General features: G+C 57.8%; 1 protein-coding gene across 1 annotated transcript in view; it reads right to left on the bottom strand.

Moving 5' to 3' along the window:
• Positions 1-4,579: 4,579 nt before the first annotated feature.
• CSMD1 (CUB and Sushi multiple domains 1) overlaps positions 4,580-26,663 on the bottom strand; it is a gene marked incomplete at its 5' end in the record, with an annotated part of 729,782 nt that continues 707,698 nt past the window's right edge. The window contains 13 exons of the mRNA XM_079779355.1: positions 4,580-4,814; positions 5,439-5,571; positions 7,584-7,671; positions 8,481-8,593; positions 9,022-9,183; positions 12,603-12,647; positions 13,882-14,061; positions 16,147-16,258; positions 16,538-16,611; positions 18,218-18,391; positions 18,901-19,074; positions 22,598-22,777; positions 24,929-25,105. Coding sequence (XP_079635481.1) covers positions 4,655-4,814; positions 5,439-5,571; positions 7,584-7,671; positions 8,481-8,593; positions 9,022-9,183; positions 12,603-12,647; positions 13,882-14,061; positions 16,147-16,258; positions 16,538-16,611; positions 18,218-18,391; positions 18,901-19,074; positions 22,598-22,777; positions 24,929-25,105 — 1,772 coding nt within the window. The 3' untranslated portion in view covers positions 4,580-4,654. The remainder of the gene's footprint in view (positions 4,815-5,438; positions 5,572-7,583; positions 7,672-8,480; positions 8,594-9,021; positions 9,184-12,602; positions 12,648-13,881; positions 14,062-16,146; positions 16,259-16,537; positions 16,612-18,217; positions 18,392-18,900; positions 19,075-22,597; positions 22,778-24,928; positions 25,106-26,663) is intronic.

Here is a 26,663-nt window from a genome sequence, read left to right as displayed (position 1 = left end):
GCTGTGGGTGAGGTTAGGGTTAGGGTTAAGGACTTCTGGATGTGGTTGAGGTTAGGGTTAGGGTTAGGGTTAGGGTTAGGGTCTTCTTGCTGTGGGTGAGGTTAGGGTTAGGATAGGGTTAGGGTTAGGGTTAGGATAGGGTTAGGGTTAGGGTTAGGATAGGGTTAGGATAGGGTTAAGGTTAGGGTTAGGGTTAGGATCAGGATAGGGTTAGGATAGGGTTAGGGTTAGGGTTAGGGTCAGGATAGGGTTAGGGTTAGGGTTAAGGATAGGGTTAGGGTTAGTGCTAGGGTTAGGGACTTCTTGCTGTGGGTGAGATCTCCGGACGTAGGGAGCACACCGTCCTGCAGGGTGTCTGTAGGGAGTGTGAGAAGTTGCACGTTCCCCTCTGCTCCAACACCCCCACTTCCCAGCTGATATGTTCTCAGTAAGAAGCTGGTGAGTTCCCAGGCGAACATAGAGGGTCATGCTTGTGAGTGGACAGAGGCCCAGGGACCCTGCCGAGCTCTCGTGTAGTCACTGCCCCTGGAGTCCCTGATGGTGGTCACTGTTCCCCAAAGGATCACAGAGAACACGTGCCGTTGGGAGACAGAAACACTTCCATTGCGGGGACGAGGACACTGAGGAATTGGATGGTGTAATAGTTCGTTTTGCTTTTGTAAGAGAAAACGTGGCCACAGGAGAGGAGCGATTTCTCACTCAGGATGGCCCTGCTGTGTGTTCTTGGATCCATTAAGGAACGTCCCTGAGCTTCTGCTTTGTCATCTACCACGGGAAGATGGCGAAGCCTACTGTGCGCCGGGACTCTGTGAAGGCACGCACCTCCTCCACAAGGTGACTGGTGCACAGTAGGTCCTCACGCCTGGCAGCTGGTCCGCAGAGAGCCACCGTGGGGCTTTTATTCCGCCGGCTGTTTCCTGTGGTGACAGCTGGACTCCGGGGAACTAGTGCAGGTGTTTCACTCTGCGTGACAGCGGGAGGCGCCGCTCCTTGGCAGGGAGGGCGGGGAGCACTTTCCCGTGAGCCCGGGGCAGAGGGCTCGGCCGCTCTGAGCAGGAGATGCCTGGCCAGGCCCCTCTTCCTGAGCCTCATGGGGCTGAGGTGGGGAATGCCGTTACATGAGCTTTTCTTAGGTGGTTTTCGGTGCACAGGGAGTTACAGAAGTTCACATTTTTTATTGCAAAAACGAGGCCTGGGCTCTCCCGGGAGGGACCTGAACCTCGCATTGATCTGAAGGCAACCCCCCCGCCCCAGGGACCCCTCACCTTTGAGGGGCCTGCTCAGTGCACCCGCTCCTCCAGGGCCGCGGGCTGGCAATCACGAGGATGGTGCTCCTGTCCCCTGAGCAGCGAGCCTCCCCTCCCCCAGCTGCTCCCCTCCCACCCCCACGCAGGGGAGAGTCCTGCTCCCCAGCCCACACCCCCCACACAGGGGAGAGTCCTGTTCCCACCCACACCCCCCACACAGGGGAGAGTCCTGTTCCCGCCCACACCCCCCACGCAGGGGGAAAGCTTGAATGAAGTCACACCAGAAACAGAAATGTAAAATTAAATATTTAATTAGAATCTGATTTGCTTTAAAGATAGGTGGCATTGCACAGGCTATATTACACTCTCTTTATAATTTTTTTTTTTTGACAAAAAAAAGATACTGTCCATTTTAACAGGCCACGGTGATATTAACTCATGGGCTGGAACTGAAAAATCCGCTAGAGATAGTACAATGTACATTATTGGGAAAATTACAGTTTTGTGTTGTAAAAACATTTATTTTTTTTTAACAATTTACCTACATTAATCAAAAAATTACAGCATATTTAATAATTTTACAAATTCTTCATAAAAAATATATCTCTGTACAAAAAGGTCTTTTGCACCTAACGCATGTCAGCAGCATGTGGTGAGATGTCGGACGGGCGGTGACAGGGCCTGCTCGCAGCCAGCTTCCTCCTTCCCCCGCGTTGTCGTAGCCTTGTCGTTGCTTACAGAATGCCTTACGGGAGAAAGAATTATTGCAGCTAGCCTGAGGAAAGGCAAGGTGTGTGGGCCAAGCAGCAGCGTCGAAGCGCTTTAAGCACATAACCGTGTTAGCGTGGGCGTCCTCGCCAGGTCCCCGCGGGCTGGGACTGCCTTCCAGCAAGTTCCGAGGAGAGACTAGCTCAGGGAGTGACTGTGTCTACGGAGCAGGCTCCAGACCCCCCTCCCAGGGCGGTTCCGTGCGCCCGGGGTGACGCCTCATCTGACGTGGGGGGGTGGGGGGGTGTCTCGGGCCTGTGTCCTGAGGGCAGGGATGTGGGGACAGAGATGCGCGTTTGGGCTCTGAGGTCGAGGATCTGCTCCTGGCTTGAATGACTCACTCGGATATGTACACGTGTGTGTGCGTGTGATATGTACACCTAAGCTGTGGAGCGACCCTGTGCCCGCACACCCTGTGTGCCAGGGCCTGGCCTGGCTGACCTCGGGCCTGAGGGGGGGAAGGGGTGTGAGCTCCAGGATGCGGGGCTGAGCTCCGCCCTGCAGCCGGGTGGCAGAGAAACGCGAGATTCAGCACAACAGCTGGAGCTGCGGGGGCCACGGAGCCGGAGGGCCGCGCCCAGCGGGACAGATGGGCCCGTGCTCGGCTTGGGAGGCGCGGCTGGCACAGTGGGCGTCATCCTGGGACCCCGCCAGGGTTTGTGTTTGTTTTCCTGTTTGGCGAGGCCCTGCCTTTACACGGGCAGCGGACAAACCAACGGGCCAGACGGAAGAGGTGCGAGCGCCGCCACCCGGAGAGGTCGCTGTGCCGGCGCCGACTCGATGGCGAGACAGGGCAGCTGGCTACGCGTGGAACGGCCCGTCAGAGCGAAATAATGAACGGAGACTCGCCTCTGCAGAACGTGCTTCCCCTGGCGCTACGGAGCGATGAACATGGCTTTCCTGGGGGCTGGTGGCTCCACGCTCACGGCCGCACCTGCCAGGCCCTCGTTTTGGTTGTACCCACTCCGGGGGTCCCCTCCTTCCTTCTGGCCATCGCTTGTCCGTTGCCAAGAATGAGCTTAGACCTGGACAGCCCTGACGCCTCCCCGACCTGGGACAGCGTGAGCGGAAGACAAGCTGACGCAGGGACGGGCACCGAGGGGGCGGGTGTGAGCGTCCTCCTGCCCCCCCCCGGAAGCGCTGGGCCCTCTGCCTGCACAGGCCCCGGGCCAGCTCCGGGGCGTCCTGTCCTCACCGCACCACGGTGGGGGCACAGCCAGAGGACCCACAGTGTGGGGGAGACGGTCCCGGAGCCCCAGCCACACCCCGCGAGCCGCTGAGATACATGACTGCTCGCACGCGCACAGGCGGACAGCGTGCCGTCACCTGCTATGGACACGCCTGGGCGGCGACGGGCGGGGGAAACGTGTGGGGAACAGACGGCCTCCGTGTGCTCAGACCCCGCCCGGCTGCAGCTGGAGCAGCAGCACCGCCTCCCTCCACGCCCGCGTCCCGGCGCCTGTGCCCGGCTGGGGCCTCTCTCTGCGCTCACACCCCCACTCACCCCAGGGCGGGACATTCAGCTTCGAGATGAGAGGGTGCGTATGTACAATGGGGGGTGTACAGACCCTGTAAATAGTGTATTTTTATCAGAATCTTAGTCACCCATCACACACTAGTGCAAAAAATTGTGCATCAAAAATTCTGCAACAGGACGGCTGACGGGAGATGTGAGCACGGCCCCGGGGACACGGAGCGCAGCTGGGAGCCCGGCGGTAGGCGGGTCAGAAGGACGGCAGGGCGTGTGCAGGCGTGTGCAGCGCCGGGAAGTGTCTCCGTCAAGAGAGCTGTTTTGCCGCGTCCTTGTGTTCATGGGGCTAGAAAAGCACCCGCACGTGTGGTGCTGCTGCCCAGAGGCTGTGTCCGGGGCCCGGGCGTGTTGGGGGGCTCCCGCCTCACGGGCACGGGCGGTCGGAGGCAGTGAGTACAGTGGGGTGGCGTGACCCCAGGCAGGCAAAGCCGGAAAAGAGACTCCACTGTGAGGATGAAGGGACAGGTGGTCGGTGCTCAGAAGATTCTCCACGCTCCGTGGACGCCCACACGCTCTGTGGACACCCTCACGCTCTTGGACAACCACACGCTCCATGGAAACCTGTGCGCTCCATGGACAGCCCGCACACTCTGTGGACACCCCACGTGCTCTGTGGACAGCTGCACGATCTGTGGACAGCCCGTGTGCTCCGTGGACACTTGAACACTCTGTGGACAGCCCGTGTGCTCCATGGACACTTGAACACTCTGTGGACAGCTGCACGATCTGTGGACACCTGCATGCTCTGTGGACAGCCCGTGTGCTCCGTGGACACTGAACATGCTCCATAGACATCCCACGTGCTCCGTGGACAGCCCGCACACTCTGTGGACACCCCACGTGCTCTATGGACAGCTGCACGCTCTGTGGACAGCCCGTGTGCTCCGTGGACACCGCACACGCTCCATGGACATCCCACGTGCTCCGTGGACACCTGCACGCTCTGTGGACACCTGCACGCTCCGTGGACACCTGCACGCTCCGTGGACAGCCCGCTGCGTGGATCGGAAGGAGATGTGGAGGGTGGCTGCGGCCAAGCCGGGGGAGGGCCACGGCACCAGTCAGGCTTGCCCGTCCGAGGTATGGCTATGGTCCAGTCCCGCGGAGGCTATACCACGGTGCACACCGTGTTCAGCGTCGTGTCGAAGCGCACGGCCTTGGCCTCCGTGGGCTTTAAGTTTGTGTCGTACATGGGGTTCTCGAAGGAAGCCTGCCCGTTGCTGTTCTCGTGGCCGGCGTAGCCGTTGTATTGAGCTTTTGGTCTCGTTCTAAGAGGAAAAGAGGCGAGAGGTTCAAAAGAACTGTTGGTCCAGAAAGAAACTCACTACAGACTGATTCATTTGCCTGTCAGCATAACTATTATTGCTCGTCGCACATTCAATTCTTATAAGTATATCTCTAGTGACACATGATTTCGCTCATCTAGGGGAAATGATGAACAACATAGACTGATGAACAAGAACAGAACCAGAAACAAGGAGGCATCGATCGGACTATCGGGCCTCAGAGGGAGGATAGGGGAGGGTGGGGGGAGGGGGGAGAGATCAACCAAAGGTCTTTTGTGCATGCATATGAGCCTAACCAATGCTTAAGTTCAACAGAGGGTTGGGGCATCCAAGGGGAGGGGTGTGGGATGGGAATGGGGGGATGAGGACAAATATGTGACACCTTAATCAATAAAGAAATTTAAAAAAAAAAAAAAAAAAAAAAAAAAAAAAAAGAGGCGAGAGGTGAGCTGGGCCCTGGTTTCAAGAACAAACAGCGAGCATTCTCGATGTCGGGAGCACACGGCACAGCGACAGCAAATGCATGTGCATGTGAGTGTGAGGACGGGCACGCATCACACCAGCACTTACGATCGCCACGTGGGCACACAAAGGCGTGTCTCTCACCTGTGTTTGTAGAGGTAAAACGCAAACCCTGACAAGATGAGCGCGAAGAACGGGACCAGGATGGCGGCCGCCACGGAGCCACTGCTGGTGCCCGGGTGGCGGTGCGCAGCGTCCTGGTCAGAGCTCAGGGCATCTGGAAGAGAAAGGGATACGCCCTCACGCTCACACTCACACACGCGGGATGCATTTTAGGGATACATCCTCACGCTCACACTCACACACGCGGGATGCATTTTAGGGACACGCCCTCACACTCACACTCACACTCACACACGCGGGATGCATTTTAGGGACACACACTCACACTCACACTCACACACGCGGGATGCATTTTAGGGACACGCCCTCACGCTCACACTCACACTCACACACGCGGGATGCATTTTAGGGACACGCCCTCACGCTCACACTCACACTCACACACGCGGGATGCATTTTAGGGACACGCCCTCACGCTCACACTCACACTCACACACGCGGGATGCATTTTAGGGATACGCCCTCACGCTCACACTCACACTCACACACGCAGGATGCATTTTAGGAATACGCCCTCACGCTCACACTCACACTCACACACGCAGGATGCATTTTATAAATGGAAGCAAATTCTACAAGAAGCAGGAGTTGAAGTCCGTAAGGACCGACTGGCACTCATTCGGAAAGACTTTAGTTCATGGCCGTCTTCCTGACCAGGACGCAGACCCTGCCTCCTCCTGAGGCCAGCCGGGCGCCCTATGGCCCTCCCGCGCCCCCCAAGCAAAGCGAAGGGTCTCACACTCCGACTTGTGCTCGTGGCTTCCGCCGCCTGCCTTTGCAGCGGCCCCTGTGGCGTCACCTCTGCGGACGCGGGCACAGTTGCTGTCCTCTCCTGTCCTCGGCTTGGACCCGCAATGCAGGTCACGGAAGGGCCGGAATGCCCAGGTCTCTGTGCAGAAGTGGCGCATTCCCAACGTGTGAGCGTGGGTGTAGATTTCAAAACCCACGACAGAGCTCAGCAGCTCTCAAAGAGGAACGCAGCTCCACCTCAGCGGGCCTGCGTGCACGGGTGGGTCTCAGAAGTCCCACCTCGCCCACCAGAAGATGCGACCGCTAGCGCTCCTGTGTCTTAGCATGAGAGGTCCTGCCAGCCACCTCAGTCCAGGGCCCTTTATGATAATCCCGGCTTTCCGGTCCCTCTACTGGCTGAGACAATGGAGAGGTCGTTCGCTTTATCCATACAACAGGGCTTGGCCACAACTCTGAACTGAATGGACGTGTTTCCATCAATCCTTACACACAGACTTTCCTCGTTCGTTGAGTGGAAGACTCGCTTGTGGTTCAGATCATTCTGTGAAGCAAATTGCTTTTCCTGACCATAAGCTTGTCCTCACACGATAGTGAAGGTCACGCATTAAATCAAGCTGGTGTTTTGTTAGATTAGAATGACGTGGGGACCTGCAGAGGGGACTGGCCGTAGCGAAGGGAGGGTCCAGGTCGGGGCCTCCGATGACTGAGCTCCGACACCTACATGGTCTGGGGGCCTGCCTGGGAGGACGTCATGGGGCATGTGCCCAGGGCAGGAGGAGGCAGCTAACGACACATCTGCTTGGAGCCAGAGAGGATGCGCCCACACTCTAACACACACAGCTCTCATGCTTCTGCTCTATTCCATCACCTACACATACAGTGGCCCAGCTTCACACAGCGTCGCAGCCACGGCTGACATCACGTGCAACGCCCTTCCACCTAAAAGTCCTGAGTCTGGAATGGCGGAGGAACGACAGTATTTTGTGGTTAATTAACCTTTTTGATTCGGGTTTTTTAAGAAGGATGATATACAGGTGGGTGCCTTCCCCTGGGAATCCCGCAGCTTGATAAAGATCTCACCAGGGTCCAGGAATTCATCCATGACAAGCATCACGAGGTGTTACCGCCACGGGCCTCAGGGGGCGCTGTGCTCCCAAGCCGCATGGCATGCTCCTATGAGAGGAACTAGACTCCAGTGTGTTCCTTCTCCTCCCTCGGCTCTCACTCATGCTCGTCGCCCCCATTCTGTTTGTCCCTTTCGGAGTCCTGGCCCTTTCATCATTTCTCAGCGAAACCCCGTGCAGGCCAACCTGCCCCCCCCCCCCCCCCCCCCCCCGGGAAGGCCGGGCCGCTCACCTTGCCTCTCGAGCTTGAACTTCCCGAAGTCTTCCCCACGCACGTCACCTTGGAAGGTAAACCCTCCTCTTTCGAGCCCCGAGGAGACCTGGGGGGCGAACAGGAAGGAACAGACAGCGGGACTGAGAGACCCTCCTCCCCCCGAAGGGCTGCTGCTCTCCGGTTCAGGGGTCACAGGCGAGACGCCTTCATGGCCGCCGTTCCTCAGGTGGAACTTTCCCGGCTCCCCTTCAGGCACACGCTGGGACTTCAGCCAACACCCACCCCCGCTCACTGTGGGCGCCAACGTGGTGGTAAAGGACACCCTACTCCTCGTCCCCCCATCCTCTGTGCAGGGGGACAGACCCCTGGGCTCCCACCGAACCCCCGGGACACGACACCCGCTTTCTGCCACGACCCAGGGCCGAGGACCAGGTGAGCCTGTGCCCCAGTCAGACAGCGAATGGGAGCACACGTGGCTCACGTGCAGAGAGGGCGGCGACTACCCCTGCTTGTCTGGGAACGGATTGCTAGAACGTTCCGTGCGGCCACCGAAGGCCTCGGAAAGCATGTGGCCACTCTCGGGGGCGAGCGGGGCCGTGAGCACCGGCCTGGCCTACGCCACGTGCCGCTCGGTCCCCGCAGCCGCAGCCGCAGCCCAGTGCTCCGGGCCATCGGTGTCTCATCCGGGGACGCGGTGCCCTCCAGCGCGGAGCGAGGGCCCGAGGCCGCCGGGGTGATTCTGGTCGGATGCCTTCAATTCTATTAATTTTTGAATCCAAAGCGAGCGGGGCCGGGTTGTCAGCACTGACCCCCCTCCTCCTCACGGCTCCTCTCGGACGTGTCCCCGGCCGCCACGCCTCTGCAGTCAGTGACACTCAGAACCGGCGTCCCGCCCCCCGTCACCGGGACACTCACGTAGCCGTCCAGGCCCCAGGGGTCGCCGTCGAACTTGTTGACAAACACGTCCGCCGGCCCTTTCGTCTGGAAGGCCCTGAGCAGTAGGTGGGCCTCCTCCTTCTTGTAGACACCTGGGGGAGGGCACAGGGGCGCGTGTCTCGGGGCGCACGGGCCAGGGGTTCAGGCCAGCGGCCCCGGGGTGGAATGCGGTTTAGCGGTGACAAGTCACAGAGAAGAGAAATTGTGGTTGTTATTTTAAAATAAGTTGTTACTGATCTCAGAGAGGAAGGAAGGGAGAGAGAGAAACATCCATGATGAGAGAACCGTGGGTCGGCTGCCTCCTGCACGCCCCCCACTGGGGATGGAGCCCGCAACCCGGGCCTGTGCCCTGACCGGGAATCGAACCCTGACCTCCTGGGTCATGGGTCGATGCTCAGCCACTGCCACGCCGGCCGGACTGGCTGGCGACCTTTCCATTCCCCGCGCCGACCCGAGGCGGCACGCGGAGCCAGCCCTGCGCTGGGAGGGGTCAGTCTGTCCGGGGCCCTCGGGCGCCTACCTGTCAGCCTCAGCTGGCCCTGCGCGGCCGCGGCGAAGGTGGCGTTCACCCGGCTGCGGGAGGCGTTGAAGCTGTCCACGGTCAGCGTGGCCGGCTGCCGCTGGCCCCGGTGCTCGTAGTGCCCCCTCCACACGGAGCCCACGAAGAACACATCGGAGGGAACTGCGGGCGGAGACACGGGGTGAGCGGCGCAGAGCCGTGAGCGCGGGGTGACGGCCGAGCAGGCGGCGTGCGCACAGCTGGGCACGAGGGGGAGGACGGCGACCCCAGGGCACCGCCCCGCGCGCAGGTGTAAGACCCACGTGCACCCGGCGGGCGGCCAGCTCGTGCCTGTCACTTCGGGGGAGAAGAATTCCAGATGCCGAGCCGGCCCGCGGAGGCGGAGGGTGTGCCGAGGCGCTCAATGGTTAGAGTTCATCGGGCTCAGTAAGAAGTGTGTTAAGCTGCCCAGGGAATCGTGGCTGATATTTTAAAGCATCCAGCTCTACGCTGACGGGCAGGGGGCTCAGGGGGCTGACAGTGACAGGGGTCAGGTCTCCTGCCCTCACAGCCCGAGTCTCGCAGCCCCGCTCGGAACCAGCCCGTTAGGAGGACCCGGCTCTGCTTCCTGAGGTCTTTATCTACACACTGAGCCAGCCGCTCTCCCCATCCCCTCCCCTCCCCCCTCCTCTCCTCTCTTCTCCGTGTGAGGGCATCCCACCACTGGTAAGAAGTCAGACCCCATGGTGTCACATATATATCCATATATCTACTTATCTATATATCTATAAATCTATATATCTATTTATCTATATATCTATAAATCTATATATCTATAAATCTATATATCTATAAATCTATATATCTATTTATCTATATATCTACTTATCTATATATCTATAAATCTATATATCTATATATCTATAAATCTATATATCTATTTATCTATATATCTATATATCTATATATATGGTATGCATCTATATGTGTATACACACACACACACACAATTCAGAAAGAAAGGCAAAATGTCTTTTAAAATTTTAAAATTCACCTCGGTCAGGAGAACTGGCAGTGATTATTGAAATATTCTCTTTCCCCCACTGGTTATGAAAATTAAACGCACTTTTCCACACTTCTGCCAGCAAACGTGTACGAAACACTGCCGCTCTCACAACATCAGACGCACCCCCGGGCAGCTGCCGCAGCTGGGCCGGATCGCGCCCTGTCCCCGGCTTCCTGCCCAGGGGGGGCCCACGCCGGGTCATTACCGAGACCCACGGTGAGTGGACGCCCTCAGAACGCACCGTCCACGTAGCGCAGGGCGGGGCCTTCGCACTGCAAGGCCACTGGGACACTTACAGCACCGTTCGTGGGCCACACAAACCCTCCCCTTAAACACGAGCTGCTCTGTGTGGCCAAACATTTAACTAACTCACCCTGTTGCTTGGTAGGGCCAGGCCACGTGATTTCGCGGGTGTTGCCCTGCCCGGGGCCCAGACGTACCCATCCCTGGCTTAGAGCTACGCACGCCGAGGACACGGAGACACGGAGCCGTGTGCCGCCTCGCTCACTGTCCCCTCGGCCGTTCCCCGCCTTCCCGGACAGGCGGCCCCTCAGACACGGCCACAGCACAGGGGCCCGAGCAGGACGAGGGCGTCAGGGCCACGGCCCCGAGCAGACCGACCCCCTGCCGTGACCACCTAAGGAAGGAGTTAAACAGATGCAGGCGGAGGCGGCCACACGGCCTGAGGCCTACTGAGCAGGGCCCCGATCGCTGCCTCCTCCATCGGCAGCCGCGGGCCGTGAGCCAGCGCGCCCACGTGACTGCGTCTCCTCTGTCCACATCAACAGCCTGTAAAACGACAGCAAGCCCGGCCGCGTGGCTCCGTGGCTGAGCGTCGACCTAGGAACCAGGAGGTCACGGTTCGATTCCCGGTCAGGGCACATGCCTGGGTTGTGAGCTCCATTCCCAGTGTGGGGCGTGCAGGAGGCAGCTGGTCCATGATTCTCTCTCATCATGAATGTTTCTGTTTCTCTCCCTCTCCTCTCTGAAATCCATAAAAACATTTAAAAACAACACGGTGATACCACGATGCTTTCTCTCCCTGAGATTCACGCACTCGGTGGGGCTGCAGTTGGCCTTGGGGGCGGGGACAGAGCCCGGGAGCGGGCACGGCGGGGCTGAGCGCGGCCCGTTTGTCTCAGGTGTGACCCTCGGCCACGCGGGGAGATGGTCGTTTTGGTCCTTGTCGTCTGATGTTGAGGCCGGTGGTTAATGCCGCGACACGAAGGCGTGGAGACGGCGTCGCCTCGATGAAGACCCCATGTCTGCAGCACTACCCGCCGCGGAGCGAGTGAGGGCGGCCATGAGCAGGCATGCACCCCCCGCCCCCCCATAAAAAGGATGCCGATCGTCCAGCATCTCCAACCAGAAACAAGCGGAAACAGCACCACAGGCCTGTCCCCGTCCTCCGCGCAGGGACGCTGCCGAAGAGCGTGGACCTCGGCGCTGGATTGGGAAATAACATCGGAAAAGAATGGCCTGGATTTTCTTAAAGTCATTGTTCTACCTCAGTGTGTACACGGGAACATTCCTTTAATGCTGGTGCGACGTTCTGCCTCGTCCGAGGACGGCGTGTGTGACACAGCCCTGGCTAAACCCTGGCCTCACGCGCACTGGCCCCTCGAGGCCCCTCGGAGGAATCAGGTCTAAGGTCAGGGCTCAAGCCGAGGAAAGCGCCCTCTGTCCCTAGATCTTCTCACAGAGGCTCTGTTCTGTGTGAAAGCTTGGCTTACACGACCACGGGGCACGTCGCATTGTTTAAAGCAGGGGTCCTCAAACGTTTTAAACAGGGGCCAGTTCACTGTCCCTCAGACCGTGGGAGGGCCGGACTATAGCTTAAAAAAAACTATGAACAAATTCCTATGCACACTGCACATATCTTATTTTGAAGTAAAAAAACAAAACGGCAGAAACACCCGCATGTGGCCCGCGGGCCGTAGTTTGAGGACGCCTGGTTTAAATCTTCCCCAGAGTTACCGGGGAGGAGAGGGGCTGCAGGGAAGGGAGGGACGCTGCCCCAGGGCAGGGCTCTCTGATGGGCCGGTGTGCCTAGGCAGGCACCGCACTTGACACAAAGCGCGGGTTCAGATCGCAGGAGGCCGAGGACGCCTGGATTCTGGAGGCGCGGGGGAGAACACGGAGCTACACGCCTGAACGGCGCCCACCCGCGCCCGCGGGCCCCATGCCTCACTCGCTCCCGCGCCCTGGGCGGCAGGATGGCCCCCCTCTTTATAAGGCTCTCCATTATACCACAGCTAGCGCCAAAGTCGTGTCCTTTTCTGCCCACGGAATGCCCGAGGCACCTTCGCAGGAACGCCTGTGCCGAGGCCGCAGGCTGGCCCGAGCGTCTGGTTACCCCCCGACCACGGTTATGACAGCGAGAGAAACTGGTGTGGCCTTGGCCTTTGCAAGAACTGAATCGTGAACTTGGGGGTGGGCTCGTGGGATCGGAAACCGTCACCGTGCGCCCACTGGGCAGAGTGCGGGGGAGCGCTCGCTGCGTGACTGAAATCTGCGACTGGTCTGGAATACAAACCTGGCGTTTTAGTAACTGTGTCATTAACTTCTCTCACTCCTTTACCTACAAGTAAAGAGACAAACTGTCATTTCCAAGCGCAGTGATTTTGGAATAAGTTTGAAAAAATGTCAAATTGAAGCAGCTTTCTTGCTCCAGATTTCTTGCGTGTACAAAGTCGGCTTATCTCCTCCGTATCCATGGTAACCCCTTCGTTCCCAGCAGGGAAAGTCCTGCGGGAAACCAGGCGGGCCTAACACGTGTGTTTGCGTTTCTTGTGCTACAACAGAGAGCCTTGCAAATGAGGGTGGTTGCGTCCAGGTCTGACTCCCGTCTGGGACACGCTTCCCCCCAACCAAAGGTTAACCAAACAGCTAAGATTTCATGACTTCCCTTGACGTCATGCATCCCCGCCCATATGACCTGCACGTCAGTATTAAATACCACCAAACTGTGTCTCTTGCAGGATGTTTAACTTGGTCTATCAAGTTAGATTTAGCTCATAATCTCCTAGCTTTTCTAGTTTCGTATCAAACTACAAATCATCACTTTTTCAGTCTGTCCACCTCTATTTTTAAGCCTGTCCACCTCCATTTCTGATAGAGAAAGGCCAGGGGACTCCTCACCTCAGAATTAGAAGCTTCCGGAGAGGAACCCTGAGGGGTGGCTTTGTCCCGCCCCTAACCTTTACCCATGGCGTTTGGGCCTCAATGCGCATAGAATCTAAGGTGGGTGGGGAACCCGGAAGGTCAGCTCTCATCAAGTCTGACCCAGGATTATGACTCTCACTTGTAAATATGCAAATTTGTGTGCAATTAATGCATCGTTTCCATGTTAATAGTTTTTGCAATTTCAAAGGTAGAACCAGTGTCAAGAACACATCAACTGATATTCCACCACCAAACAGCTCGTGGTCTTCAGACTCACAGGGTCTGGTTTAAGATGCACCAGGTACTTGGCGACATTTGTCCCTTTTCCTTAAAAAACGCATCTTCCAAATATATGTATTATCTTTCTTTTAGCTCGCACTGCTTTTCTTCAACCAAACAGCTTTTCTCTTTGGGTGAACGTGTGGTTCGCACATCATAAAATCCGCATCTGTCCTTAGCCTCTGCCCCCATCGCCTCACGCACTTCCTGCCCACACGTCCACACGGGGCCCACACAGGAAGCACGGAGGGTCGGGGGCTGACATCGCGCCCGGGGCTGCCCCCGTGAGCTCACACCCGGACGCCGGCCTGATGGCAGGTGCGCCCCGCTCTCCGGCGGGAGGCCTGTCCGCCTCCTCCTCACCGACGTACTTTTACAGACGGGCGACTTCCCTGTCCACTTCAGGTCGGCCTTGCACGTCCGGTGCTCCGAGCCGCCGGCCAGGAAGAAGCCGGGGTGGCAGGTGTAGACCAAGGTGTAGCCGAAGGCGGGGAGCTCGATGGCGCGCACGTCCGCGTGGGCTGGCGTCTCGGGCTGTCGGCAGGCGTGAGCTGAAACGGGATTGGTTCCGTTAGAACACGGGAACCTGGCTCGTGAGGAAGGTAACATGTGTCTAAAGAAATGAAGGGACAGGCACCCACCTGGGATTGGCTATAGAGGCACTTCACAATGAGAAGTGAACACAGTACCCACCCAAACAACAACACCCCGCTCCCTCTGCTTCCCGCAGAATGAAGGCGGGTGCGCCCGGTCCCGCCTGCCTCCCCTCAGCCCCTCCACCCCTCCGCCCCTCCGCCCCTCTACCCCTCTGCCCCTGCCCCTCTCTCTGCTCTGTCTCCTTTTCTCCGTCTCTCCGTAAAGTAGGCTTCCAGTTGCGAGCATGAAAACACAGCTTACTTTTGTATTATTAGTCATTAATTATCGTGTTATTTTCATACAAACAACTGTAAACCTACTTTTGACACACACATGAGTATGTTCCTTCTACAAATGCATGTGTGATTACTTATGTGTAAGAATTTAGACTAGAAACCAAAACTTTGAAATATATTGATCACGTTTGGTTACCATTAAGATAATATGTTAAATTTCCTTAAAAGACCAGTACTATGAACGAAACACAAACAGATAGACAGGAGTTTAGACATGCCTATGATTTTTGTCTGAAGGCAACTAGCAAATTTACTATTTAGTTAAATAAAAAAAATAACTTTGGCCCAGCCAGTGTGGCTCAGTAGCTGAGCATTGACCCATGAACCAGGAGGTCAGGTTTGGATTCCCAGTCAAGGCACATGCCCGGGTTGCAGGCTCCATTCCCAGTAGGGGTCATGCAGGAGGCAGTTGATCAATGATTCTCTCTCACCATTGATGCTTCTACATCTCTCTCCGTCTCCCTTCCTCTTTGAAATAAATAATATATATATACTAGAGGCCCGGTGCACAGATTGTGCATCAGTGGGGTCCCTCGGCCTGGCCTGCAGGAATCAGGCTGAAACCAGCTCTCTGACATCCCCCAAGGGGTCCCAGATTGCAAGAGGGCTCAGGCCAGGCTGAGGGACCCCACTGGTGCACGATCCGGCTAGGGAGGGACTGCGGGAGGGCTCCAGGGCATGTCCGGCCAATCTCACCCAGTCCCAATCAGCCAGACCCCAGCAGCAAGCTAACCTACTGGTCAGAGCATCAGCCCCCTTGTGGTCAGTGAGTGTCATAGCGACTGGTTGAAAGGTCAGACACTTAGTATATTAGGCTTTTATATATATATATATATATATATATATATATATATATATATATACACTAGTGGCCCGGTGCATGAAATTTGTCCCTCAGCCCAGCCTGCACCTTCTCCAATCTGGGACCCCTCAGGGGATGTCCAACTGCTGGTTTAGGTCCGATCCGACAGGGGTTGGGCCTAAACTGGCAGTCAGACATCCCTCTTGCAATCTGGGACTGCTGGCTCCTAGCTGCTCACCTGCCTGCCAGCCTGCTCACCCCCAACTGCCCCCCCCACTGGCCTGATCACCCCCAACTGCCCTTCCCTCCTGGCCTGATCGCCCCTAACTGCTTCTGCCTCAGCCCTGCCATCATGGCTTTGACCGGCAGGTCTCCTGGTCTAATTAGCATATTACCCTTTTATATTAGTATAGATACACACACATATTTTTATAAAGCACATTTTAAACAGTTCTGTTATTTATGGGGCATATCCCCTCAGGCAGTTTACCCCTTGGCCATGGGAAGGAACCCTACTAGGAGCCATAGCACGGCACCCGCAGGCCCGCCTCCCCTCTGTGATGTCCCCACCACTCTGTCCATTGGAGTGAGGGTGAGGCAGCTCCTCGGAGCTCAGGTGCCTGGGGACACCTGGAGGGCCCGGTCAGCCTGACCCTGTCCGCCTTGCCACCCAGCCCCGGGATCTGACTCGGCGGGGCTCGGCCGGGGCTGTGGGAGGATCCGCATTTCCTCCAAACCCCCAGGAAATGCTGCTGCCCCTGGTCCTTGTGAGTCAAACTCAGAGAAACCCCAGTGTGGGGAGTTAAAGACCTCAAACCAACGGACACGAGACCGCCCCTCACGATCTCCCGAAGCTGAGCCCCTCCCGGCATCGGGGGCTGAGCGCTGTGGGCCCCACTCACGGATGCACTCGGTCTGGATCCCGCTCCACGTCAGGTTGGCGAGGCAGGTGCGCGTGGTGGAGCCCTGCACGTGGTAGCCCTTCCTGCACCTGAAGAACACGGTGCTGCCCACCTGGAGGGAGACACACGGCTCGAGGCGCTCGCGCTCCCCCGAGGGCCACCGCCCGCAGCACAGAGCGCCAGCAGCCCGGGCCCCACAGCAGCCGCTCCCGTGGGAACGCGCTCACGGCCACCTCGGGGTCCAGCCGAAATGCCGAGACCTCCTGCTGCGTGAGCTCCGTTTGGGCAAACATGGCATGAGTCAGACGTGGCACATGGAAACATGAACGTATGTGTGAGGAGCAGGCCCTGCCGTCCTGACAGAACACCGACGTGGATACACAGGCCTCACCTCGTACCCCCGGGAGCTGTTTTGTATTCCGAAGTGCGGGGTCCCCGGGTCCGGGCAGGCGTTGTGAGCAGGATCTGAAATTACAGTCACTCACTAAACCGGCCAGGACTAAGGGCTCACGTCCCGGAGACAGCTGCCTGTGGACAAATGCGCGCCGCCCTGTATGTAATGGGGAATGAGGTAAACTGTATTCCACCTCCCGCTCAGGTGCCTTTTGGAGAAGGGCCTCCTGCGCTTTATCCCGCTCCGCAGTCTCACCACACAGCACCCTCTCCTTCCCGCCCCGGGCGAGGCTCTCTCCCGGCCTCCTAAACCCGTGGTCGGCAAACTGCGGCTCGCGAGCCACATGCGGCTCTGGCCCCTTGAGTGTGGCTCTTCCACAAAATACCACGGCCTGGGCGAGTCTATTTTGAAGAAGTGGCGTTAGAAGAAGTTTAAGTTTAAAAAGTTTGGCTCTCAGAAGAAATTTCAGTCGTTGTGCTGTTGGTATTTGGCTCTGGTGACTAATGAGTTTGCCGACCACGGGCCTATACCGGCTGGTTAACAAACCTCCATCTTCCGCAACCACCGGCATGACCGGGTTTGTAAGGGTTCAGCTAGTGGCCAGCTCCTCGGGTCCTCCGGGACATTAGTCCGTTTACTTAAATCAATTCTCCTCAAACCGGAGGACACGTGTGATGCTACGGAACGGAAGCCCACGGCAGACACAGCGGCGTTTTCCCGACAAGGCCCTGGGCCGTCAGGAGGCAGGGACACTCTTCCACGTGATTCTCTCCGGCTGCTCGTGGAAAACTTAAAAAAACACACGTTTTCCAACCGCGCCGTCCCGGGGAGAGCATGTTTAGTGGACAGAGCTACCGTCCAGAGAGAACGGGACGAGGGCACCGAGCCTGCCCACGGGGCGGCGGGGCGGCAGCCTTCGCTTCTCAGTCGATGTCGGCCCGTGTCTGAGGAACGCCTGAGCCTGTCTATGAATCAGGAGCTGCTCCCACGGACCCGCGGGCAGCAGACTGTCCCCTGCAGCAGGCCCCCTGCCACGCCCCCGCGCCTGCCGCAGTGACCCCTGAGTTGGGGAGTCAGGGGCTGGTGTCCGTGCTGCTCACATGAACAAATGCCATCTCTCCCCGAGCCTTCCCGTGCGGCGGGCGGGGGCGGGGGGGGCGGGGGGGGGGGCGGGGGGGGGTGTTACTCTACAGACCAGGAACTGGGGACCCGTAGGAAGTCTCTTCTGTTGCAAGTTTCGCTCCCATCCCGAGTTCACTGGGACCTGAGTGCCCACGTGACCCTGGCTGTCAATGCTCATAGCCCAGCGGGTTCCAAGGGAACTCAGTTGGGGGACAGACAGGCACGGGGACGGGCAGAGCCTGGGCGTGGCTGGGTCTGGCTGTGGTCCTTTCCAGAACCGGAACCCTGACACCTGCCGGAAGCTGCGGGTCCCCTAGGAACGCCGCTGTCAGGTGGCGGCCAGGAGCGGGGACGGCAGGAGCCTGCGGGGCTAACAGCACAGCGCGCACTGGGACTCCGAATTCACTCACGACTTAACGGAGGGGCCGCCTACCAGGTTGGTACCTACCCAGGGCATCAAAGGGCACCGTCCAGGAGACACTGCCCTCACAAGTGACCCGGTGGTACCCCCACATGTCCTCACCCCCAAAGGCCTGAGGGTGTCGCGGTCCTTACCGATGCAGGCGGGCTGCACGCCGCTCCACGCGCCGTCGGCCTGGCAGGTCCTCCGGGGAGACCCCACCAGGACGAAGGGCGGCCGGCACTGGAAGGAGACCTCGGACTTGTAGGTGAAGCTCTTGCCGCTGAGCCGGCCCTCCGCGGGGGTGCCCGGGTCTCCACAGAACACAGCTGGCGGGAACAGCACAGGGTCAGCGCGGAGGGGCCCCAGGCCAGGTGCCCTGCGACCCGCACCCCGCTCTGCTCCACCTTCGGGTACAACCATGAGGTCAGTAAGCGGCTTAAAGGACAGAATCCGCCCAGCCGGTGTGGCTCAGCGGTGAGCGCCAACCTATGAACCAGGAGGTCATGGTTCGATTCCAGGTCAGGGCACAGGCCCAGGTTGTGGGCTCCATCCCCAGTGGGGGGCGAGCAGGAGGCAGCTGATCCATGATGCCCCCTCATCGTTGATGTTTCTCTCTCTCCTTCTCCCTTCCTCTCGGAAATCAATACAAATGTGTTTTAAAAAATAAATAAAGGGCAGAACCCGCCCTGGGCAGTGGTGGGTCCACTTGGACATGCACTGCCCAGCCTGGTCATCAGGGACACACAGCCGCATCCTCCATCGTCACCCCAGGTGCTCACGCCCCTCCCCTGCGGATGCAAAGGGGACCCACGGAGGAGGTTGCGGGGGGACTTACGCAGGCACTGGGGCGTCTCCCCCTTCCACACGCCGGGGCCCTCGCAGGACAGGATGGCGGGGTGCGACAGCTGGTAGCCGGCCGCGCAGCGGTAGCTGACGCTGGCGCCCCAGTGGAAGTCGGTGCCCTCCACTTCTCCGTGCGGGACGGGGGGCGGCGGGCTGCAGAGGACGGCTGCCAGGAGGAGAGGACACAGGTCAGACCCGCCAGACCCCCCCGTGCCGCACGCCCGCGTGACCCACGCTTGGACGTGACCTGCATTTCAGGGGGCGCCTACAGGCAGTGTTCATGTTTTAGGAAAAGAATGATTGAGGAGGACAGTGAGTCCAGTCGATACAGCCTCTCCCTAATCTCTTTGTGGATTTAGATCAAGGAGAAAAGCGAGGCCCGCGCGCCCTCCGGAAAGGGACTGGAGGTGACGTGTGCTCGTACACACTCGGCCATGGACGGACGGACGGACGGAACACTCCTGTCCAGTCTTTCCATGTGGCTCCCGCGGACTCCTCTGATCGGGCTGGGTCCTGGGGCTGCAGCACAGCCTTGTGAATGTACGTGCGGCACGGGCAGGGTTTCTCCTGCGGCCGCACTGTTTTCTTCATTTAAAGGGAGTGTATAATCACCGGCCGGCGTGGCTCAGTGGTTGAGTGTCGACCTATGAACCAGGAGGTCATGGTTCGATTTCTGGTCAGACCACATGCCCAGCCTGTTGGCTCCATCCCCAGTAGGGGGCGTGCAGGACCGATCAGTGATTCTCCCTCATCATTGATCTTTCTATCTCCCTCTCCCTCTCCCTTCCTCTCTGAAATCAATAAAAACATATTAAAAAATAAATTGAAAAATGAAGATAGTACATAATTTCTAAAAGACATAGACTGTTGACCCATTTTCTGAACAATTAAAACAGCAGGTGATTGCATGGTTACGATTCTGTAACACGGCCAGCTGGTGCCTCGTAACCGTCTCTGCCTGGAGTTTACCGGGCCGCCCAGCAAAGGCACCTCTCCCAGCCCAGGTGCCGATGGGGCCCCGCCGCCTTCCTCTGCAGCACTCAGGCCAAGATGAGGGGGGGGGGCACATCCTGCCTGAGACCCAGCTGCTTCCCGGATTCTCACCCTAGAGAGGGGGCCAGTGACAGTCAGCAGCAGGAGACTCACCTGCCCTCCATCATCTGCCTCCCTCATCTGCCCTCCCTCAACTACCCTCCCTCACCTGCCCTCCCTCACCTGCCCTCCCTCACCTGCCCTCCCTCACCTGCCTGCCCTCCCTCACCTGCCCTCCCTCACCTGCCTGCCCTCCCTCACCTGCCTCCCTCACCTGCCCTCCCTCACCTGCCCTCCCTCACCTGCCCTCCCTCACCTGCCTGCCCTCCCTCACCTGCCCTCCCTCACCTGCCTGCCCTCCCTCACCTGCCCTCCCTCACCTGCCTGCCCTCCCTCACCTGCCTGCCCTCCCTCACCTGCCTGCCCTCCCTCACCTGCCTTCCCTCACCTGCCTGCCCTCCCTCACCTGCCCTCCCTCACCTGCCTGCCCTCCCTCACCTGCCCTCCCTCACCTGCCTGCCCTCCCTCACCTGCCCTCCCTCACCTGCCCTCCCTCACCTGCCTGCCCTCCCTCACCTGCCCTCCCTCACCTGCCCTCCCTCACCTGCCCTCCCTCACCTGCCCTCCCTCACCTGCCTGCCCTCCCTCACCTGCCCTCCCTCACCTGCCTGCCCTCCCTCACCTGCCCTCCCTCACCTGCCCTCCCTCACCTGCCCTCCCTCACCTGCCCTCCCTCACCTGCCTGCCCTCCCTCACCTGCCCTCCCTCACCTGCCCTCCCTCACCTGCCTGCCCTCCCTCACCTGCCCTCCCTCACCTGCCTGCCCTCCCTCACCTGCCCTCCCTCACCTGCCCTCCCTCACCTGCCCTCCCTCACCTGCCCTCCCTCACCTGCCTGCCCTCCCTCACCTGCCCTCCCTCACCTGCCCTCCCTCACCTGCCCTCCCTCACCTGCCTGCCCTCCCTCACCTGCCCTCCCTCACCTGCCCTCCCTCACCTGCCCTCCCTCACCTGCCTGCCCTCCCTCACCTGCCCTCCCTCACCTGCCCTCCCTCACCTGCCCTCCCTCACCTGCCTGCCCTCCCTCACCTGCCCTCCCTCACCTGCCCTCCCTCACCTGCCTGCCCTCCATCACCTGCTCTCCCTCACCTGCCTGCCCTCCATCACCTGCTCTCCCTCACCTGCCCTCCCTCACCTGCCTGCCCTCCCTCACCTGCCCTCCCTCACCTGCCCTCCCTCACCTGCCCTCCCTCACCTGCCTGCCCTCCCTCACCTGCCCTCCCTCACCTGCCCTCCCTCACCTGCCTGCCCTCCATCACCTGCCCTCCCTCACCTGCCCTCCCTCACCTGCCTGCCCTCCCTCACCTGCCCTCCCTCACCTGCCCTCCCTCACCTGCCCTCCCTCACCTGCCTGCCCTCCCTCACCTGCCCTCCCTCACCTGCCCTCCCTCACCTGCCCTCCCTCACCTGCCCTCCCTCACCTGCCTGCCCTCCATCACCTGCCCTCCCTCACCTGCCCTCCCTCACCTGCCTGCCCTCCCTCACCTGCCCTCCCTCACTTGCCCTCCCTCACCTGCCTGCCCTCCCTCACCTGCCCTCCCTCACCTGCTCTCCCTCACCTGCCCTCCCTCACCTGCCTGCCCTCCCTCACCTGCCCTCCCTCACTTGCCCTCCCTCCCTCACCTGCCCTCCCTCACCTGCCCTCCCTCACCTGCCCTCCCTCACCTGCCTGCCCTCCCTCACCTTCCCTCTCTCACCTGCCCTCCCTCACCTGTGCTTTCCTAGGAGCTCATGTCCTTGCTGCCACTGGGAGGAGACATGTAGTCACCCCCACAATCCCGGGCTCACACCCAGCCATTGAAAATGGGCCCCGATCTGGCCACTCAAGCTCCTACCCGTCTGTCCATCTTTCCAGCAGATTTGCCCTAAGAACCTGAGGTGAGGGCTGGGCTCCAGATGGAGCGATATGAGGTGCACGGACCCGGGTTCGACACCAGGATGATGAGGGAGACCGGTGGAGGATGGAGGTGCCACCTGAGTGACCCGGTGGGCAGAGTACTCCAACGTGTAGAGGTACCACAGCTCCTTCATCCCCTCGTCCGCTGACGGCACTCGGGCTGTTTCCAGATCTTAGCTATTGTAACTGCGCTGCTAGAACACGGGGTGCACCCATTCTCTCTGACTGATGTTTCGGGTTTGCCTGGATACACCCCAGAAGTGGGGTCACTGGGTCAATGGCAGTTCTGTTTTTAAGTTTTTGAGGAAGTTGGGTCCTGTTTTCCATGCTGTGGGCTACTCTGAATTCCTCCCTGGGCTTTAGGAGTGGGGCGAAATAACGACAAGCCCCTCAAACTTGAAATTTCCAGGGGGGTCAGCATCACTGTGTCCCCATGAAACAGGCTCAGTGACTACACCAGTGATTCGCTATTTTGATTTTTTTAACAGCAGGATGTATACATTTTAGTATCATAAATGTTTTCTAATCATTTTGCAAAAAAAGGGAAAAAAAGAAATAGGAAAATCATGTGATTTGCCATTTGCAAATGCACTTACAAGCATTCCTAGTGCACAGAGGCTACCTTCATGCAAGATGGAGTAAAGCACAATTCCATAAACTACGTCTCCCCGTGTGAGACTCGACCACGCACAGGGACACACCTCTGCAGACAGGTATGCTGTGGCTCCAGGCGCCGTCCCCCAGGCAGCGGAGGGTGGCCCCCGAGGCCGGCTCCAGGACGTGGCCGGGGCTGCACTGGTAGCTCACGGTCTGGTTGAAGGTGAAGTCAGTGCCGAACTGGATGCCGTTGGCCGGGGTGCCCGGATCTCCACAGCTGATGACTGAGATGCGGTAACAAAGCAGAATCAGAGAAACACAAATCGTCATGGACTTCATTAGAACTGGCTTCTCTGCAGTCTCTCCCCTCAGATCCACTCAGAGTGACTCCTCCATGAGTGGCCCCAGCAGGGGTGTCCTCAGGCCATTCCACGGACCAGTGTTTGGAAGCACTGATTTCTATCCCATTGGTGCTTGGTTTTACTGAAACATGCCATCCTGTCGCTCCCTAACCCTAACCCTAACCCTAACCCAAATCCTAACCCTAATCCAAATCCTAACCCTAACCTTAATCCAAACCCTAACCCAAACCCAAACCTTAACCCTAACCTTAACCCTAACCCTAACCCAAACCCTAACCCTAATCCTAACGCAAACCCTAACCCTAACCCTAACCCTAACCCAAACCCTAACCCTAATCCTAATGCAAACCCTAACCCTAAACCTAACCCAAATCCTAACCCTAATCCAAACCCTAACCCAAACCCTAATCCTAACCCTAATCCAAACCCTAACCCAAACCATAATCCTAACCCTAACCCTAATCCTAACCCTAACCCAAATCCTAACCCTAACCCAAACCCTAATCCTAACCCTAACCCAAACCCTAACCCTAACCCTAACCCTAACCCAAACCCTAACCCTAACCCAAACCCTAACCCTAACCCTAACCCTAACCCTAACCCTAACCCTAACCCAAATCCTAACCCTAATCCAAACCCTAATCCAAACCCTAACCCAAATCCTAACCCTAACCCAAATCCTAACCCTAATCCAAACCCTAACCCTAACCTTAACCCTAACCTAGTGATGCGCAACCTTTTGAGCTTGGTGTGTCAAACTTCGCCAAAAAAACTGAGCATAACTTGGGTAGTGTGTCACCTTGAGGAAAAAAACATTATTTCGCAAATGTTTCATCATCAGGAGCAGCAAATGTTTCATCCTCGGCATGCGGCCGCCTCAGCGGCTGCGTGTCATCAGAAATGGCTACGCGTGTCAGTGCTGACACGCGTGTCATAGGTTCGCCATCACTGCCCTAACCCAACCCCTAACACTAACCCAAATCCTAACCCTAACCCTAACCCTAAACCTAACCCTAATCCAAACCTTAACCCTAACCCTGACGCAGGCATCCTCAAACTACGGCCCGCAGGCCACATGTGGGTGTTTTTCCTGTTTTGTTTTTTTACTTCAAAATAAGATATGTGCAGTGTGCATAGGAATATGTTCATAGTGTTTTTTAAACTTTGTCCGGCCCTCCAATGGTCTGAGGGACAGTGAACTGGCCCCCTGTTTAAAAAGTTTGAGGACCCCTGCCCTAACCCTTATCCTAACCCTAACCCTAACCCTTACACTAATCCTAATCCTAACCCTAACCCTTACCCTAATCCTAACCCAAAACCAAACCCTAACCCTAACCTTAACCCTAATCCTAACCCTAACCCTTACCCTTACCCTAATCCTAACCCAAAACCTAACCCTAAACTTAATCCAAACCCTAACCCTAATCCTAACCATAACTGTATCCCTAACACTAACCCTAATTCAAACCCTAAACCTAACCCAAACCCTAACACTAACCCTAACCCTTACCCCAACCCTAACCCTTACCCTAACCCTAACGCTAACCCTAACGCTTACCCTTACCCTAAGCCTAAGCCTAACCCTAACCCTAGCCCTAATCTTAACCCTAACCCTGACCCTAACCCTAACTGTTACCCTACCCCTTACCTTAAACCTAACACTAACCCTTATCTAAACCCTAACCCTGACCCTAACCCTAACCAGGCAGGAGTGTGATCTCACCACAAAGCCAAGGAGAGAGCCCGTCTGTGATAAGAGGACCCAACTCCTTCCTCCTTCCCTGCGGACTCGCTGGTCCACAGAGAGAACAAACCTTGGCATTTTGTGGCCTCCGTTGGACAATGTCCAGTCCACCTGGCCATTTAACATTGTTTCAACCATATAAATAAGAAAGGAAAGGAAAGAATCTAAAAGCACCAAACACAGAAAGTCAAAACAGCAGACCTACATGAGTCTTTTTTTCTCTCTGTATTAAACCACAGCACAGCACTTGAAAACATAAACTTGTTACTCCCGGTCAAGTCCATATCATGGCCCTGCCCTTGAGTTGACCTTGATGGCCAGTTACTGACTTGTGCAGTCGGGAGCGGTGCCGGTCCAGGTCCCGTTGGCGGTGCAGTGCCGGGTGGTCAGCCCTGAGGTCCGGTATCCCTCCCAGCAGGCGTAGACCACAGAGCTGGAGAACAGGATGCCGTCGCTGCTGACGATCATGCCGTTGGTGGGCGTGCCGGGGTTCCCACAGGACACAGCTGCAGAGACAGAGTGACAGCCCCAAGGCAGTGAGTGGGGAGACCGAAGTGCATCAGAGCGATGGATTAGGTCATTAGTGAAAGGCTAGCAGCCCGGTGCATGAAACTTGTGCAAAAGTAGGGTCCCTAGGCCTGGCCGGCGATCAGGGCCGATCTGCAGGGCAACCAGCGGGGTGATCGGGGGTCCCCGCTGGCACCCACCTTGGCTGGCCTGGGGCCTGTGGGCTGGGGGCAGCTCCTGCATTGAGCATCTGCCTCCTGGTGGTCAGTGTGCGTCATAGCGACTGGTTGTTCTGCCGGTCTTTCTGCTGTTCGGTTGATTTGCATATTCAGCTTTTATTATATAGGACTAGAGGCCCGGTGCACGGAGAGGGTGTGTATCCCTCAGTCCAGCCTGCACCCTCTCCAATCTGGGACCCCTCAACACATGTCCAACTGCCCGTTTAGGCCCGATCCATGGGATCGGGCCTAAACGGGCAGTTGGACATCCCTCTCACAATCCAGGACTGCTGGCTCCCAACTGCTCGCCTGCCTGCCTGCCTTCCTGATTGCCCCTAATCGCTTCTGCCTGCCAGCCTGATCACCCCCTAATCACTCCCCTGCCAGCCTGATTGATGCCTAACTGCTCCCCTGCCAGCCTGTTTGCCCCTAACTGCCCTCCCCTGCAGGCCTGGTCACCCCTAACTCCCCTCCCCTGCAGGCCTGGTCCCCCCCAACTGCCCTCCCCTGCCGGCCTGGTTCCTCCCAACTGCCCTTCCCTGCAGGCCTGATCACCCCCAACTGCCTTCCCCTGCAGGCCTGATCACCCCCAACTGCCTTCCCCTGAAGGCCTGATCACCCCCAACTGCCCTCCCCTGCTGGCCATCTTGTGGCAGCCATATTGTGTCCACATGGGGGCAGCCATCTTGTGTGTTGGAGTGACAGTCAATTTGCACATTACTCTTTTATTAGATAGGATAACAGGGCCTGGCAGGCATGGCTCAGTGGTGAAACAGATGCCACTTCATTTAGAGACAAACGTGTTGTCAGGGAGAGAATGCCCATCCGAGCACTCCACCCTAGCTGCTAGGACACCTCCTCAAACACTGGGCTCTGCAACGGCAAAGGCGTGTCTTGTTTTGTGTTGTGTTGTGTGTGTGTTTCTGACAAGGACACTTTCCTGATGGGCATGCCGATGAAAGGAGAGATTGGAAGGCGGCATGAACGTGTCTGCTTTTCATGTTCATGCCATCACATTACAAAAGGGCAGCCGTTAAGACAGAAAGGAGACTGAATTTAGAGTTACTAAAAGGAAAGCAACGCATTTTGAAATTATAAGCTAAAGTTCCCTTTCAAAGACATCTTTTTAAAAAGTATGTATTTTTATTGATTTCAGAGAGGAAAGGAGAGGGAGAGGGAGAGATAGAAACATCCACGATGAGAGAGAATCATTGATGGGCTGCCTCCTGCACACCCCCTACTGGGGGTGGAGCCTGCAACCAGGGCATGTGCCCTTGACCAGAATCGAACCCGGGACCCTTCAGTCCACAGGCTGATGCTCTAGCCACTGAGCCAAACC

The sequence above is a fragment of the Cnephaeus nilssonii genome (assembly GCF_951640355.1).
Source record: "Cnephaeus nilssonii genome assembly, chromosome: 8".
NCBI lineage: Eukaryota > Metazoa > Chordata > Mammalia > Chiroptera > Vespertilionidae > Cnephaeus > Cnephaeus nilssonii.
The sequence above is the reverse complement of the archived record's forward strand: the minus strand, read 5'-3'. Positions and strand labels throughout refer to the sequence as shown.